The 16118-nt window shown below is 37.1% G+C and overlaps 1 protein-coding gene across 5 annotated transcripts in view; it reads left to right on the plus strand.

Annotated features, from left to right (window-relative positions):
* The window catches only part of tiam2a (TIAM Rac1 associated GEF 2a), a 137572-nt gene that overhangs the window by 72025 nt on the left and 49429 nt on the right, over nucleotides 1-16118 (plus strand). For all 5 annotated transcript variants that reach the window (XM_077238647.1, XM_077238645.1, XM_077238648.1 and 2 more), the window contains 6 exons: nucleotides 2785-2841; nucleotides 4141-4308; nucleotides 8565-8669; nucleotides 8787-8865; nucleotides 8982-9071; nucleotides 9261-9470. In XM_077238647.1, coding sequence (XP_077094762.1) covers nucleotides 2785-2841; nucleotides 4141-4308; nucleotides 8565-8669; nucleotides 8787-8865; nucleotides 8982-9071; nucleotides 9261-9470 — 709 coding nt within the window. The remainder of the gene's footprint in view (nucleotides 1-2784; nucleotides 2842-4140; nucleotides 4309-8564; nucleotides 8670-8786; nucleotides 8866-8981; nucleotides 9072-9260; nucleotides 9471-16118) is intronic.

Consider the following 16118-nt stretch of genomic DNA (forward strand, 5'->3'; position numbering starts at 1 on the left):
CCGTCTCTAAAGTTACATACGACATTGGTATACACGTTTCTAACTTCAATAGCATTTGAAGAGAACGACGTGCAGTCATAAAACCAACTGTAAAGTGTTCATGTAGGTGTCAGGCATAATGCGCAATTTATTCAAATAAATTGAAGTTTGCTATTGAAGTTTGAAACATTTAGGCCTATAGGACTACCAATCTTACTTTAGAGACGGTCCCTAAATGTGCGATGTCAAGCCAATTTTACATTTAGTCATTTAGCTGACACTTTTATCCAAAGCAACTTAAGTTACAGTTAAACTAACAATATAGGACAACAATATGAAAGTGCTATGACCCTTCCCAGATTAATCATGTATGTAGGAATATTAACATGTATGTAGGCATACTTCCACAATAAGGTGCGAGTTTCGTCTTTTATATTACTGTATTAGTCCATTAAGCTATGTTAAGCTTTTTGTCCTGATGGAAGGGGAATCCTTGAGTATGATGAGGTATTAAGGGAAACCGATTATAATCCCGTTCATGGTAGAAAAAGTTGATAACATGTAAGGCTACACAGGGAAAGTAACAATGAAGTTAATAAATGAAACATAAAAACAGCTTTTGTGCCTTTATCATCTTTTCCGCATATATACTGACCCAGATAATCATCACAAAAAACTTAATGCATGCTCAATTGTTGTAAATTAGTTTTTATGAATGAATGGCTTGCTCTAACTGTTGCTCTGGTCTTCGTCAACAACACGCGCTTGCACCCCTTTCTGGTGAGGTCGACTAAAAGCAGATGGAGATTATGCTCGGTAATCTACTTCTTTTCCTGCAGTTCCTGGATGCCAATATTGAATTTACTGTCGAATTTGAACCACTGAATTTGTGGAAGTGAATTGACCCTTCGCAAAGCCACGCCTGAAAACCGCGACTGGCCAATCGTGTCTTAGCAACCGTAACTAGGCACGGGAGGTCTGGCAAGCTTTCGAGCGAGGGAAACATGCCGAAGCGGTGTGCGTATGGATTGTACAAATCTGATACCCGGTATCCTAAAAGTTTGGACGCGAGAGTGGAATTTTTTTTCCTTCCCGAAAATCTAAAAGCCGATGGGAGTAATTATGTGCATGGATCCAGCAGTGTGGGAGACCCCATTCACAACTAAATGTCGACAGGATTAACAAAAACACCTATTGCTTGGAAATAATGATGGTTCTTTGTTGATAATGCATATATGTGAACGTAAAATAAAATTATTAAAGACAAGACGGAGGCTCACTGACATACTTTAATATATATTTCAGCATTTTGTTAATCGACGGCATACTACCCCAGACTGAGTAACTTTAACCCAATCCAATCGCGGCTCTCCCGGTGTTAGTGTTATTCCACAATATTTATGGATTTATTACTGTTTGATATATAATTATTAGATTATTTTCACATTTCACTTACCCTGCCATGCACGACCATAGTTGTTCCTCAATTTGTGTGTTTCCCATTTGAATGGTAAGCGGGCGGCTGCTGCTGTGCTGGGACTATAGGCTTTAGCTTAAATTTTATGGAATTATTCTCTAATCGGTTGCATATGTCGTGGATATATCCATCGAATGCATACTGCAGTCCCTTTTGTCTTGCTCTCTCAGATATTTCACTTGTTCGCCAAAAATTACTAATTATCTCATTGGGAATGTCTGACACCGGTGCATACACACTGTAATAGACGTGCCAGACGCGAAAGCTTGACAGGCGTAGCAACAGTAACTAGGGAGGGCGAGGCTTACCGAAGGGTCAATTTGCAAAGCGAAATAAAATGGACCGAAAACCGCCTGTTGAATATTATAGGTTGTATTTTTAATTAATTTGAATATTTTGGAAGTGAAATATGAAAGGTGAATATGGATTATTGAAATTTTACTAATGAAAATGTGTTTTAAATGTTTTGAGCTTAAATATTCAACCATGCTAAATTTCAGCCCATAAAAATGCAAACCCTAAAAATACAATGCATTAAAATACAAGCAGGGTTAATGCAATGCATATTTTTTTCAAGTGGTACAATTTAACAGGCTTTTTGTTTCAAAAACATTTGGCATTATTTCACTTCCATAAATTACATTTTCCTTGTTATTTTAAGATTATGGTCACATGTGAGATGTCAGATTATCCTCTCTTCACACATTAATTTGCTCCAACATTTTTTGAGCCTCAAAAGTGTCTCATTTCACATGCAAAGAGGTAATTTACAGGTCTTCAAGGCAAATCAGCGAAAAACACCAGGTCTGTTTCTAAGGCTCAAAGAGAGGAAAGAAATCCGGAAAAAAATAACATTATAAATGGGCCTCAGGGAAAATACCAAAAATGTATATGACCACATGTTAGGGAGGGACAATTTTATCCAAAGCGACTTAAATGAGGAACATCACAAGCAATCTATTATAAACGCTTACAATATTTGAGTCCACATAGGTATATGTTTGATTAATGGAGGTTGGCGGACTGTTCCAATGCACTGGGTGACTATTTTAAAAAGCCTATAAAACAAGGACCTGAACTTTAAGAGATTGGATGACTGTGTCCTACTAACCATTATAATGCCCTTTACTTCCAGTGAAGCCTCAAAGCGTTTGTTTAAGATCAAAATAGATTTACTACAGGAAATTTGCTTGCGGAGGTTTTTTTAGCAACGAAATGATAGTTTGTCTGCTGCAGTGTTTGTAACCATGGCTCTTGTTCTGTCTGACAAAATATGACTAAGAGTTTAATGACTATGCAGTGATACGTTTTTTTCCTTCTTGTTTTAGGTCTTTGACAGTGATGTTGGAGGACATCTAAACACCATTCCTCCTTGTAGTTTTAAGGTACGTTACAGTGTACTTTAAGTCCTGCCAACTAGAAAAAGTTCTGTTTTACTGGGTTTAATGTTAAAAATACAGTTATACTATACATTTTATACTTATATTAGTAATGTCTTTTTGTTCACTGTACAGTATATATTACAATTGTTTTTTTGTTTTTTTTGTAGCTGATAGATGGTCAAATATTGATTGGTATTTTGTTGTGCTGCTGGTTTCATTATGAGGACACTTGTCTGGAACTGAGAAATTGTGTGTCTCATGAGGAGAAAAAGTGTCTGATTTTGTACACATCAGTTGATTTATATAGTTTCCAGTCTTGTTTCAAACTAACACGTTCTATGGAATGAGAAACGTGTATAATTTGTGTTTACCTGTCCATGGTTCCTCTCTGTACGCCACTTCAGTAATCCACGGTGACCAATACACCCATGTTGCTGAGAGACCTAAGAGTTATTCTCGACAGCAAGTGTCTTTTCTTCATCATTCCATCTTTAGTATGTTCCGGGTGGAGGTTAGCCTCCATAAATGATTTTTCCCACTTTGCAGAGGAAAATCTGAAGGCTCTGGTGCTGAGAGCCACACACACACACACACACACACACACACACTGAGAACCGTATACTGGGCGGTTGCCCTTGGCTGCTCTTTTGGAAAGTTGACCGTTACTGTGTAAAATGAATGCGCACTCATTCTGCTGCTGGTCGGGGCTTCATTCACACCACTCACTGGACAAACAGAGGGTTATACAGCTGCTCTTTGGTAACTCTTTCCCTTGCTAAAAAAGGCCATTACTTCATTGAGTGGGATGTGTGAACAGTCTGTACCTGTGGAACTGAGACAAGACATGTTTTCTCTGGTGTGTGTGAATGTTTGTTTCCGACACCAAAGACTTAATCCCCCATGAAAGAACCATGGTGTATTTTGTTTTTTAGTGGCACATCCTTAAACAAGCATAGATCGATGCCACAGAACGCCATGCTATGAGTCATGGAACAAGTCAGTGTCATATACTTTAGTTTTAGATTAATTTATAAGTGCTTATACTTGGCTAAAAAACCTTTGGTTACTAAAAATCTATTAATGTATCTAGATCAGATCTTCTTCTTTTTTTAGGATTTATAAGGAAATCCTATCAAATCTGTCTTAAACACAAAAATAATAAATAAGGAGACATGATAACATGTGTTATTAATAGGTAACTAACTAACCAGGGAAAAAAGTAATATTCAAAAAGTCTTTATATTTGACCTGATGAAAATTTCTCATCTTTGTCATCCTCATCCTCTTTGTTTTCTTTCACAGCGGTTGGGTAGTTTGGCTAATGTTTACTCAGTCATGCCACCTGAAGGCAGCCAGTGGGATTGCAGCCAGGAAAACACAACATGCGTCTGTATGCCAGATTACCAGACGGTTAAGGTTCTTCTGAAAAGTCATCACACTGTCATGGATGTCTTGGCTGAGACCTGCAGGGTAAGATCACTGCATAGTGTTCAGATTAATTACCTTGATTTACCAACACACCCATTTTGATTTGTTTGAGTCAGCGTATACATGCAGACACACTATTGTATCACTCCTTTACCTGAGGCTAGACCGCATCTGGGGAAATTCATTAAAAGATGACATTATGCTTTCTGCATGACAGCTGTCTTATTCTGATATCTGTGACAAAAGGCTGACATTGCTTCAGCAACTGGCTTTTCCCACACAAATGAATTTCATGTCAAGTCAAGTCATCCTCATTTATATAGCGCTTTTAACAATGTAGATTGTTTCAAAGCAGCTTTACAGAGATAAACATATAATTTAAGGTAACAGAGATTGGTTTGGTTTTATAGTGGTTCTTGAAAAATGTTTTTTCCAGCTAAAGTTAGTTTTGATTGATTCACTTCCGTCTAAATGATCATTTGTTATTAAATTAGGGGCCGCTAAGACGACACCGTTCTCTCTAAACAGACTTTAAACGTGAACCTGTGATAGACGCTGATGGCGTTCACATGCGCATTAAGAATTGATTCTATAGTTATGTGCGTTTGAATATATGTGCGCAGGTTTGTAATTCCTTACAAACCAAGCCTAAACAAACTACTTGTCTATAAATTTTGATGCAGAATTTTATTTTGTCTTATCACTTTGGGTAGGTACGCGAACCGAAAAATTCCACAACGCTTTATCTGTAGAGTGGTATAGGGATCCTCCATAGGGAGAGGCTAGTTGGCACTTCAGCACTGCATTGTCATCAGGTCCAGGCGAAAGTCAGATCTGGAAACGGCCTGGATCCGGCAGGCTGCGGGAAAACCTCGGGATAAACAAAGACACTAAAATTAGCGTAGATGCCATTCTTCTTATGATGTAACAAGTACATCAGGATTTAAGGGAAGTGTTCCCAGTTCCGGCTGACCTAATCTAAGCAGCCTAATATTGAATTATAGAAGTCTATAGAGTTTTATGTGAGTGCTAGGTCAAAGAGATGTGTTTTTATTCTAGCTTTGAACTGACAGACTGTGTCTGCTTCCCGGACAATGTTATGAAGATTGTTCCAAAGTTTTGGTGCTAAATAGGAAAAGGATCTACTGCCAGCAGTCGATTTAGATATTCTAGGTATTATCAACTGGCCGGAGTTTTGAGATCGCAATAGACGTGAAGGACTATAATGCGTTAAGAGCTCGCTCAAGTACTGGGGAGCTAAACCATTTAGTGCTTTGTAAGTAATCAGCAATATTTTAAAATTTATACGATGTTTAATAGGGAGCAATGCAGTGTTGACAGAACCGGGCTAATATGGTCGTACTTCCTGGTTCTGGTGAGAAATCTAGCGGCCGCGTTTTGAACTAGCTGTAGTTTGTTTATTAAGCGTGCAGGGCAACCACCCAGTAGAGCATTACAATAATCTAGCCTTGATGTCATGAACGCATGAACTAGTTGTTCCGCATTTGTCAATGAGAGCATATGACGTAATTTAGATATATTTTTAAGATGGAAAAATGCGGTTTTACAGACAATAGACACGTGACTTTCAAATGAAAGATTGGTATCAAAGAGCACACCCAGGTTCCTAACTGACGACGAAGACTTAACAGAGCAGCCATCAAGTGTTAGACGGTATTCTAGGTTATTACATGTGGAAGTTTTTTGTCCAATAATTAGAATCTCTGTTTTTTCAGAATTTAGTAGTAGGAAATTACGAGTCATCCAATTTTTGATATCAACTATGGATTCCGATAATTTTGTGAATTGGTGTGTTTCGTTAGGTTTGGAAGAAATATAGAGCTGAGTATCATCAGCATAACAGTGAAAGCTAATTCCATGTTTCCTAATGATATCTCCTAAAGGTAGCATGTACAGCAGCGGTCCTAGTACTGAGCCTTGTGGTACGCCATACTGAACTTGTGATCGATAAGACATCTCTTCATTTACTGCTACAAACTGATAGCGGTCAGATAAATATGATTTAAACCATGCTAATGCAATTCCACTAATGCCAACATAGTTTTCTAGTCTATTTAAGAGAATGATGTGGTCAATGGTGTCAAATGCTGCACTAAGATCAAGTAACACTAATAGAGAGATACAACCACGATCGAATGATAAGAGCAAATCATTTGTGACTCTGAGAGCTGTCTCAGTGCTATGGTGCGGTCTGAATCCTGACTGGACCTCCTCGCAGATACCATTTCTTTCAAGAAAGGAACACAGTTGTGAGGATACTGCCTTTTCTAGTATCTTTGACAGAAAAGGTAGATTTGAGATCGGCCTGTAATTGACTAATTCTGTAGGATCAAGTTGCGTTTTTTTAACAAGCGGTTTAATCATAGCCAGCTGAAAGGTTTTTGGTACGTATCCTAGAGAAAAAGACGAATTAATGATGTTAAGAAGAGGATCTATGACTTCTGGAAGCATCTCTTTCAGTTGTTTAGTCGGTATAGGGTCTAACATACATGTTGTCGATTTAGATGATTTAACGAGTTTGCAAAATTCTTCCTCTCCTATGGCAACAAATGAATCAAATTTTACCTCAGGGAGACTATAATGCACTCCCTGATGTGATGCTGTAGTAGACGGTTGCATAGTTATAATTTTGTCCCTAATATTATCAATCTTATAAGTGAAGAAGTTCATAAAGTCATTACTGCTGTGTTTCTTGGAAACTTCTGGGCTTGAAGCTTTCTTTTTCGTTAGTGTAGCCACTTTTTCAAATAAATACCTTGGATTATATTTATTTTCTTTTAATAGGGTTGAAAAATAAGCAGATATAGCAGCTTTTAAAGCCTCTCTGTAAGCAATCGAGCTCTCCTTCCATGAAATCCTACAGTAACTATCATTCATACTATCAGAATTCATACAGTAACTATCTACACTACCATTCAAAAGTGTCAGTGAGATTTTTTACCTTTTCATTGAAAGAAGTCTCTTATACTCCCTGTAAAAACAGTAGTTAAAGACACAATATAAACTGGGTCCTTTTAAACTGAAACAATATTTCACAATATTACTATGTACTAACATTTAAATTAATAATTTGATGCAGTGCACTGTTTGTGTACATATGTGTTTTTACATTGTACCTATATTTAAAAAAAAAAAACTACATATAATTACATCTGTTATTAATTTATGTTATTACATCTTATACCGACCTTACCCGTTTTGCAATACAACATCAACACAATAAGTTCATTGTACTTAACTAATATTTACTTAAGTAAATTAAAAAATTTAAGACACCTAACATAAAGTGTGACCTTTAAAAAGAACTTTTCTAATTGAATATATATTTAAAATATAATTTATTCCTGTGACCAAAGCTTAATTTTCAGCATCATTACTCCAGTCTTCAGTGTCACATGGTCCTTCAGAAATCATTCTAATATGCTGATTTGGTGCTCAAGAAAAATGTCTTATTAAATTTCTTATGAATATTGAAAACAGTTTTTTATAAAAAATAATAATAATAAAAAAAAAAAAAAAAAAAAAAAATATATATATATATATATATATTGGTGGAATCCATAATACATTTTTGTCTTTTTTGTAACTTTACTGTGCTTTTGATCAAATTAATGCATCCTTGCAAAATGAAAGTATTATTATTATTTTAAATCTTACAGACCCCAAACTTTTGAACGGTACTGCAGTTTACCGTTCACTGATATGCCAGTGACTGACCATTGTCTAGTTTGTGCTAAAGAAGAAAAGTCCTGAAAATTTCTTGACTGGAAAATCTCATACTGTTGCTACATTGATGTAGCTGGAAAGGACCACATATATTGTGTTGTCAAAGAATTTTACATAATACAAATAATTCACCCAAAATAGTCACCATTTACTAAACCTTATCTCGTTCCAGTCCAAAATGACCTCCTGTGGAACAAAAAAAGTAGATGTTTTGAAGAATGTTCACACTGCTCTTTTTCTTACAACAAAAACATACAGTGACCTTCATTACAGCACCATATTCCAACTATCCTGAAGTCATATGACTTACTTGTTATTGACTTAAATGTTGCCCGCTACTTTACTTTTACATATTTGGCAGATGCCAAAAACTTACATTGCATTCAAGGTACACATCTTATCAGTTCTTGCTTTCCATAGGAATCGAACCCATGACCTTGGTGTTGCTAGTGTCATGTTCACACAACTTGGTACACTAAGTCTTGATGCTATACATTAAATTTATTGTATGTGGAAAGGGCTGAATCTTAAGATAGATTTCCCTCTCTTAGCTCATAGACCTGGACCCCAGCATGCACTGTTTACGGCTGAGAAGGTGTGTAGGAGACATAATGGAGGTATTAACACCATCAGCTGTTGAGCTTCTGCAGACCTTGGTAAGATGTTGATAATGGCAAAGCTTAATGTTCAATGAATAATGGCTCGGTTTATAAAAGTTGAAGTTGGTGAACTGCATGATTTTTGCACTAACCTAGACGTCTTTGTCACCCTAGTCATATGACGAACTGGAGGTCTGCCAACTGAGCATCTGCACTCTGCACATGTCTAGACCCAGTCTAACTGGTGACTTTGGTAAGCAAGTTATTGCAAGGGGAAATTTAAGTGGCTCTTTTAAAGCTCATCAGGGAATGATGGCACTTTATGATGCATGCCGTTTCTCACAGTGTTTTTTTCTTCTTTTCCTCAAGGCTTTGCTGTGACAGGCTATGTAGACAACCTCCAAAACAGCCGTATCATTGTCAGTGAAGTTCTTCCTGATGGGCTTGCTTTCAGCGAAGGTACTTTTGCTTCTGTAGATACAGCTTTTATCTCTGAGGTTATGTAGGTTATGGTGTTTGGATATGTTGATCAAATATCTAAAAGATGTTTTATAAAGACCAAAAGATGTCCTGTAGTGAAGACACCAGTTTTATAACTGGATATTATAATTTTTTTTCCCCTTCATTCCTGTTTTATATCATTGATAGGTCTGAGGCCTGGTGATGAGATCGTGGTTCTGAATGGTTGTGAGGTGTCTTCTCTGGACCTGGCTCTGATACAGACTTTATTCAGCGATCAGAGTCTGCAACTGACCGTGAAACGGCATCCGCCCTCCATTCGGCACAATTCAGACACTGCAAACACACAGTCTCTGCGTAGGGACAACCTCCAAAACCAAAGAGCCAAGTCCTCAACAGGTAGAGAAGACATATGTACTACATATGTTCCAGAAAAATGTTTTACATTTTTTGTCAGCACATAAATGTATTCTCACACAGTGCTCAATAACAAAACTTTGAAAGTCAAGTCACATTTATTTATATAGCGCTTTTTACAATACAGATTGTTTCAAAGCAGCTTTACAGAGATAACTGGAAAATAGCATCACAGTTCAGCTTAAGTAAGTTCAGTGTGCTCAGTTCAGTTCTCATAAAATGGTGTCAATGCAGGCAGATCAATATTATTGTTGAATATTAAATTAAATGTTAAATTTAATATCCCCAACTAAGCAAGCCAAAAGCCAATGGCAACAAAGGTGGAAAAAGGCGACAGCGGCAAGGAACCAAAACTCCTTCAGGTGACGAAATGGAGAAAAAACCTTGGGAGAAATCAGGCTCAGTCAGGGGGCCAGTTCTCTGGCCAACGAACGAACAGTGTATGATTATGATTCAGGTATTGGTATTGTGTTCAATACCTTTCAGAGCTTTACAAACTTGAACAACTGAAATAGTTTTAATATCAAACAAATCCAGATTTCTTTCAGTTGCATTAACATTTGAACTGTCAAATGCAGACCCAGCACAGTGTCTGTTTAACTGACTGACCATAGCAGCTTTATCCTTTATTTCATCTGATCCAACCAGAATATGTTCAGGGAGGCTTGAAGCAACATGTTTACCTGAAATTGATTTAATTACTTTCCAGAATTTAGAGGGGTTATTTAGATTCTCTGTAACTGTCTTCAGATAAAATTTTGATTTTGGAATTTCTTATCATCAAGGTGCACATCAAGGTTCTAATCGTAGTCCAATCAGCAGAGGAGTTTGAAAATCTAGCTTGGAGTTTGAAAATCTAGCTTGGGCCCACGATTTATTTCTTAAATGAATTAGCTCTGAAAGACTGTCTGAGAACCAGGGATTTTCCCTACCACTGATCCTAAACTTTTTAATGGGAACATGTTTATTAGAGTACAGTTAATCTGTTAAGATCACTATGAGATAAATCATGCAGGAAAGCCTGCTCTTGAAAACATTTAAAATATATTTTAAAAATGAATCAGGGTTTTACCTTGGGGATTTTTGTATTCCTGACACAAGCAATTGCACAATGATTGCTTACATCATTGCAAAATATGCCAGTTGAGGTGTATTTGTGAGATGTATTTGTTATAATTAAATCAAGCAAGATAGATTTATGTTGTGCTTTAGAATTTGGCCTTGTCGGAGCATTAATGAGTTGCACTAGGTTTAATGAATCACACAGTTCTTGAAAACAATCTGACGTCCCTGAAAGCCAGTCCCAATTTAGATCACCCATAAGGATGAATTTAGAGTCATTGAATTCATGTAAAATATGTGAAATAGATTTGAAAGCAACCTTTGCGGCAGATGGGGGTCTATAGCAACCAACAACAGTGATGTAGTAATCCTTTGATACGCCTGCTTTGATGGCCAAGACCTCAAACTGTTTAGCTTTAGTAATTGACAGTTACAGAGCTAATGAGCTTGGATTTGACATACATGGCAACCCCACCTCCTTTACCCAACCGATCAGTTCTATAGACTTTGTAACCATCAATAAAAATTAAGTCATCAGTTACAGATTTCTTAAGCCAAGTTTCTGATAGAACCATTACAACAGTGTTTATCGTATTTGCCCAGATCTTGATCATATCCATTTTAGGGACCAGACTTCTAACTTTTAAATGTATGAAACCAAGGCCTGATCTACTTTAGAAATCTGAGGGAGTGGGTAGACATTGCACAGATGTAGTAGGCCCAGGATTTGGCTGAACATTTCTAGATAACAACAATAAAAGCATTACTATACATCGCAGTTTTAGTTTAACAGGAGATGATTTATCAGAACCACTGTTACCTGCACACTGTGAGAAAGAGTCCTCTTTGACAATAAAATAGTCAGATAACAGCATTATATTCTGAAGATACTGGACTTCTTTGACTTGCCCTTCACAGTAGTAAATCGTCAGTTGATGAAGTGGACTGATTGTCTGGTGATGTGACTCAAGAATTCTCGTCTGAAAAATTGAGAGTTGCCTGGAGTGTAACTAGTACAACAAGGATTCACTTGTTGTACCTTTTGTGCCCAGTTGTGCCCAGTCGACGTTGTGCCCAGTTAGTACATTTAGACCCGGGTTACAATGAATAAGCAACAGAATTATAAAGAAATACATGATGCCAACTTATCTGCTGTTTTATTGCGGACATGTAGCAGTGTGGAATGTGGCAATTTGTGAAACAGTGACTGTGGGCAAATCTGCAGACCAGGAGAAGCACAGTCGCTCCACCTCACCCAGGGTCCACAGTTATGACAGTCAGTGTGCTACTAGGCCTTAAAATACAAAATCCAGCAGCAGGAGTAAGTCCCCACTCAGAAGATCCGCAAAGTGTTATGTCCTTAGGAGCTGTACAGCAGCAGGTGGACAGCAGCCTCAAACGGTCCAGACTTCCAGAGTTCTTTGGTAATCCAAAGGCATCTAATAAAAAATTGACCATCCAAAGATCCAAGCTGAAGGAAAGTTGTTTTTCTTGGTTCCACTCATTCAGGCCCAAATGACATAAAACCCAAATGACATAAAATATCTTGCATAAAAACTCAGATCTCACATACTAACACACAAACAATGGACTGACTTGGCTGCCATCTTGGGCCTTAAAGTAGCTACATGGACTTAACATAGGTTTAGGTCATAGTTATTACCAAGTTATTACCATAGTACTGTAAGTACCTAGTATGTACATTCAGAACAGAATGTAAAATTAAGTGCCATCACTAAGCCCTCTTATTCACCTCTACACAAATCTGTCTTAAAGAGAAAACTTTACATGATTCAGTCAATTCTCAAAGGTTAAAGTCGAGTCTAGGGCTATGCAATTCATTTTCGATTTTGATTTTGGCTCCCAACGATCACCAAAATAGTACAATTGAGTAAAAATGATTATTTTGCCATCTTCTGTTTTGCAAGAACACTCTTATTTTGTGTTCTGAATGACACGCGTACATCCGCCCCTCCCGGAACCATAAACTCTCTCAGCTTGAATGTTTAAACTCATAAGACTTAAAAAGAAGTGAAAATTATCAACTTTAGTTATGATGCAATGCTTGCCCGATTGTGCAAGTGACAATTCCGTCATGTCCTGACTCCTAAACGCGAGAACGTAGTTTCGACGCTTGCCTTGTCCAACCCATTTTGAGAGACCGAGAGAGAGAAGCACAGCTGAACACTGAACACTCACGTGGTTTGTGAAATTTGTGATTAATTTAGGCTACTCATACAATCTACATGCTAAAGTGAATCAATGTTTGTGGGGGAATTTCCTGCATTATAAGTGGTAGACCTGCGGGAATGATTAAATACTTATTGAAGTATTATCTGTTATATTATTTATTTTAATAGTTAAAGTTAGCATAAATGTTCAAATTGCGAATTATTATTATTATTATTATTTTTTTTTTTAAGAATTGTTGAAATAAATCTTTTTAATAAATGCAACGCTCCCAAAGTCATGTGAAATAATCGTGTTACATAATCGGGATTTCAATACTGACCAAAATAATCGGGATTATGATTTTTTCCATAATCGATCAGCCCTAGTCGAGTCCCAACCTACATTTATTTTCCCTTTTATTTTTCCTATTTTTCCCTTTTTTATTTTTTTATAGTTTTGCTCAGACATCCATTACGTTTAAGAAATAAATTGGGTTGTAATCGTATGTTATCTTAAAGCTATCACATGTGTACTTTTCGGTAACACTTTAGCCCTTGTACATCAATTAAAAAAAGTTACACATAGGTCACATTGTCCACATAGTGGATAAAAATGTCCGTGTCAAAAAACTGTCATACAAATTTGAAGCCTGGGAGCACAGGCTTAAAGGAGAACTCCGGGCAATTTTTAAGTTAATCTTGATCGTTATATCTTTGTGAGTACTGTCTATAAAAAAAAAAAACGAACCGCATTGGTGCTTGCAACACGGAGCTGTTCCCGCAAATGCCCAGAGCTCCCCCTCAGCTAAAACGGCAGTTATGGGGGCATATACATAAAGAGTGTCTTTTGTGCCACTTAACAGACACAAAATGCAATTAAAATGTCTGTCCAACACGAACAGGGCCATTACATGTGAACAAGGTGCGTTTAGCAACTTAGCCATTGTTTAAATTCACCTAAATAGTGATTTAGACGGCTAGCTGTAGTCTCGCGCTGAAGCCCTGTGGGAAGTCAGTTGTCAGGGCCCTGTTCATGTTGGACAGACATTTTAATTGCACTTTGTGTCTGTTAAAAGGTACAAAGACACTCAAGACAGTTATTCCCCCATAACTGCCATTTTAGCTGAGTTGGAGCTCTGGGCATTTTCGGGAACGTCTCCGTGTTGCAAGCACCAATCCGGTTAATTTTTTTTTTTTTATATAGACAGTACTCACAAAGATATAACGATTAAGATTAACTTAACAAATGCCCGGAGTTCTCCTTTAAGTTTGGTCTCGTTTTTAAATAAGACCCTTGGCAAATTAAGTTTACACATTTTAAATAAGACCCTTGGCAAATTAAGTTTACAAAGTAAAACCAAAAAAATTATTTAGGTTTAAGTTTATGACAATTTATTTTGGTTACACTTTATTTTAAGGTGTCATTGTTACAGTGTAATTATATATTTAAGTACTGATTAATAATAAGCAACTACATGTACTTACTATAGGGTTAGGGTAGGATTAGGATTTGGTTGTGAGTTAGTTTCATGTAATTATTCATAATTTACTGTTATTACTGTGGAAAGTACATGTAACAAGTACACTGTAAAATAAAGTTCTACCTTTATTTTATGTAAAACTTATATTTGAAGCAGTTTGATATCTCAGAAAATGAGCTTCCAGTAAGATTTTGTTTGGGCGAAGTATCAAATTTTCCCCATTAGATGCCAGCAAAACTCCACTGGGATACAGTGGTTGGATTTGTGATTTGTCAAGTCAAGTCACCTTCATTTATATAGTGCATTTAACAAAATAGATTGTTTCAAAGCAGCTTTACAGTGATAATAGGAAATTAATGTAACAGTGATTGTTTTGGCTTTACAGCAACTCTAGAATAAAGTTATTGTCCAGCTAAAGTTAGTTTTGATTGATTAACTTCCGTTGCAAAGATAATTAGTTATTAACTTAGGGGCCGCTTATACGACACAGTTCTAACAAAAACCCTTAACGCGCTCTGGCCCGCTCATCCCCACAACAACAGTGCCTGGTGGCTCGAGAAAGCAAACCATAAAATAGGTTCTAAGGTGAATAAAAATAAAAGTAATCTCCACGCAAACTTAAATGCGAATATGTGAAAACGCTGACGGCGTGCAAATACGTATTATGCATTTAGTCTGTAGGTATGCGCATTGAATATTAGAAATTGATAATGTGTATGCTAGGTCAACGAGCTGTGTTTTTAGTCTAGATTTAAACTGACAGAGTGTGTCTGCTACCCAGACAATGCTAGGAAGATTGTTCCAAAGTTTTGGTGCTAAATAGGAAAAAGATCTACTGCCAGCAGTCGATTTATTGATATCGCAATCGCAATAGACGTGAAGCACTATAAGTATTTAAAACGAGGCCAGTGTCTGCTGACGTAAGACGCTGCTGACGTGTTATCTGGTGCGTCCGTGTATTCGGGTTCAAATAAATATGTCTGGTTAAAAAAAAATGCAAGTCTTCCCCTGTGTCGAAATCCTTAGACATGTTTGCAAAGATTGTTTTTTTTTACAGCGTCCATCTCCCTCAGACTGTAAACGAAGCTCGGGCGCACCAGATAACACGTCAGCTCGTCTTACGTCAGCGGACTCATGAACGCGGATTGACAACAGAACCGGAAGAGAATACAATGCTGAATAAAGTCGTGGTTTTTGTTATTTTTGGAACAATGTATTTTCGATGCTTCAAAAAATTCTAACTAACCCACTGAGGTCACATGGACTACTTTGATGATGTCTTTATTGCCTTTCTGGACAAGGACAGTATACCGTACATAGATTTTCAATGGAGGGACAAAAAGCTCTCGGACTGAATCTAAAATATCTTAAACTGTGTTCCGCTTGGAACGACATGAGGGTGAGTCATTAATGACATAATTTTCATTTTTGGGTGAACTAACCCTTTAATTGGCCAGCAAATCGCCTGACCTTAACCCTATAGAAAATCTATGGGGTATTGTGAAGAGGAAGATGCGATACGCCAGACCCAACAATGGAGAAGAGCTGCAGGCCACTATCAGAGCAACCTGGGCTCTCATAACACCTGAGCAGTGCCACAGACTGATCAACTCCATGCCACGCCGCATTGCTGCAGTAATTCAGGCAAAAGGAGCCCCAACTAAGTATTGAGGGCTGTACATGCTCATACTTTTCATGTTCATACTTTTCAGTTGGCCAACATTTCTAAAAATTCTTTTTTGAATTGGTCTTAAGTAATATTCTAATTTTTTCGGAGATACTGAATTTGGGATTTTCATTAGTTGTCAGTTTTAATTATCACAATTAAATGAAATAAACATTTGAAATATATCAGTCTGTGTGTAATGAATGAATATAATATCCAAATTTAACTTTTTGAATGGAATTACTGAAAT

Source organism: Siphateles boraxobius, unplaced genomic scaffold (assembly GCF_051911475.1).
Source record: "Siphateles boraxobius isolate OS27281-9 unplaced genomic scaffold, OSU_SipBor_1 22, whole genome shotgun sequence".
NCBI lineage: Eukaryota > Metazoa > Chordata > Actinopteri > Cypriniformes > Leuciscidae > Siphateles > Siphateles boraxobius.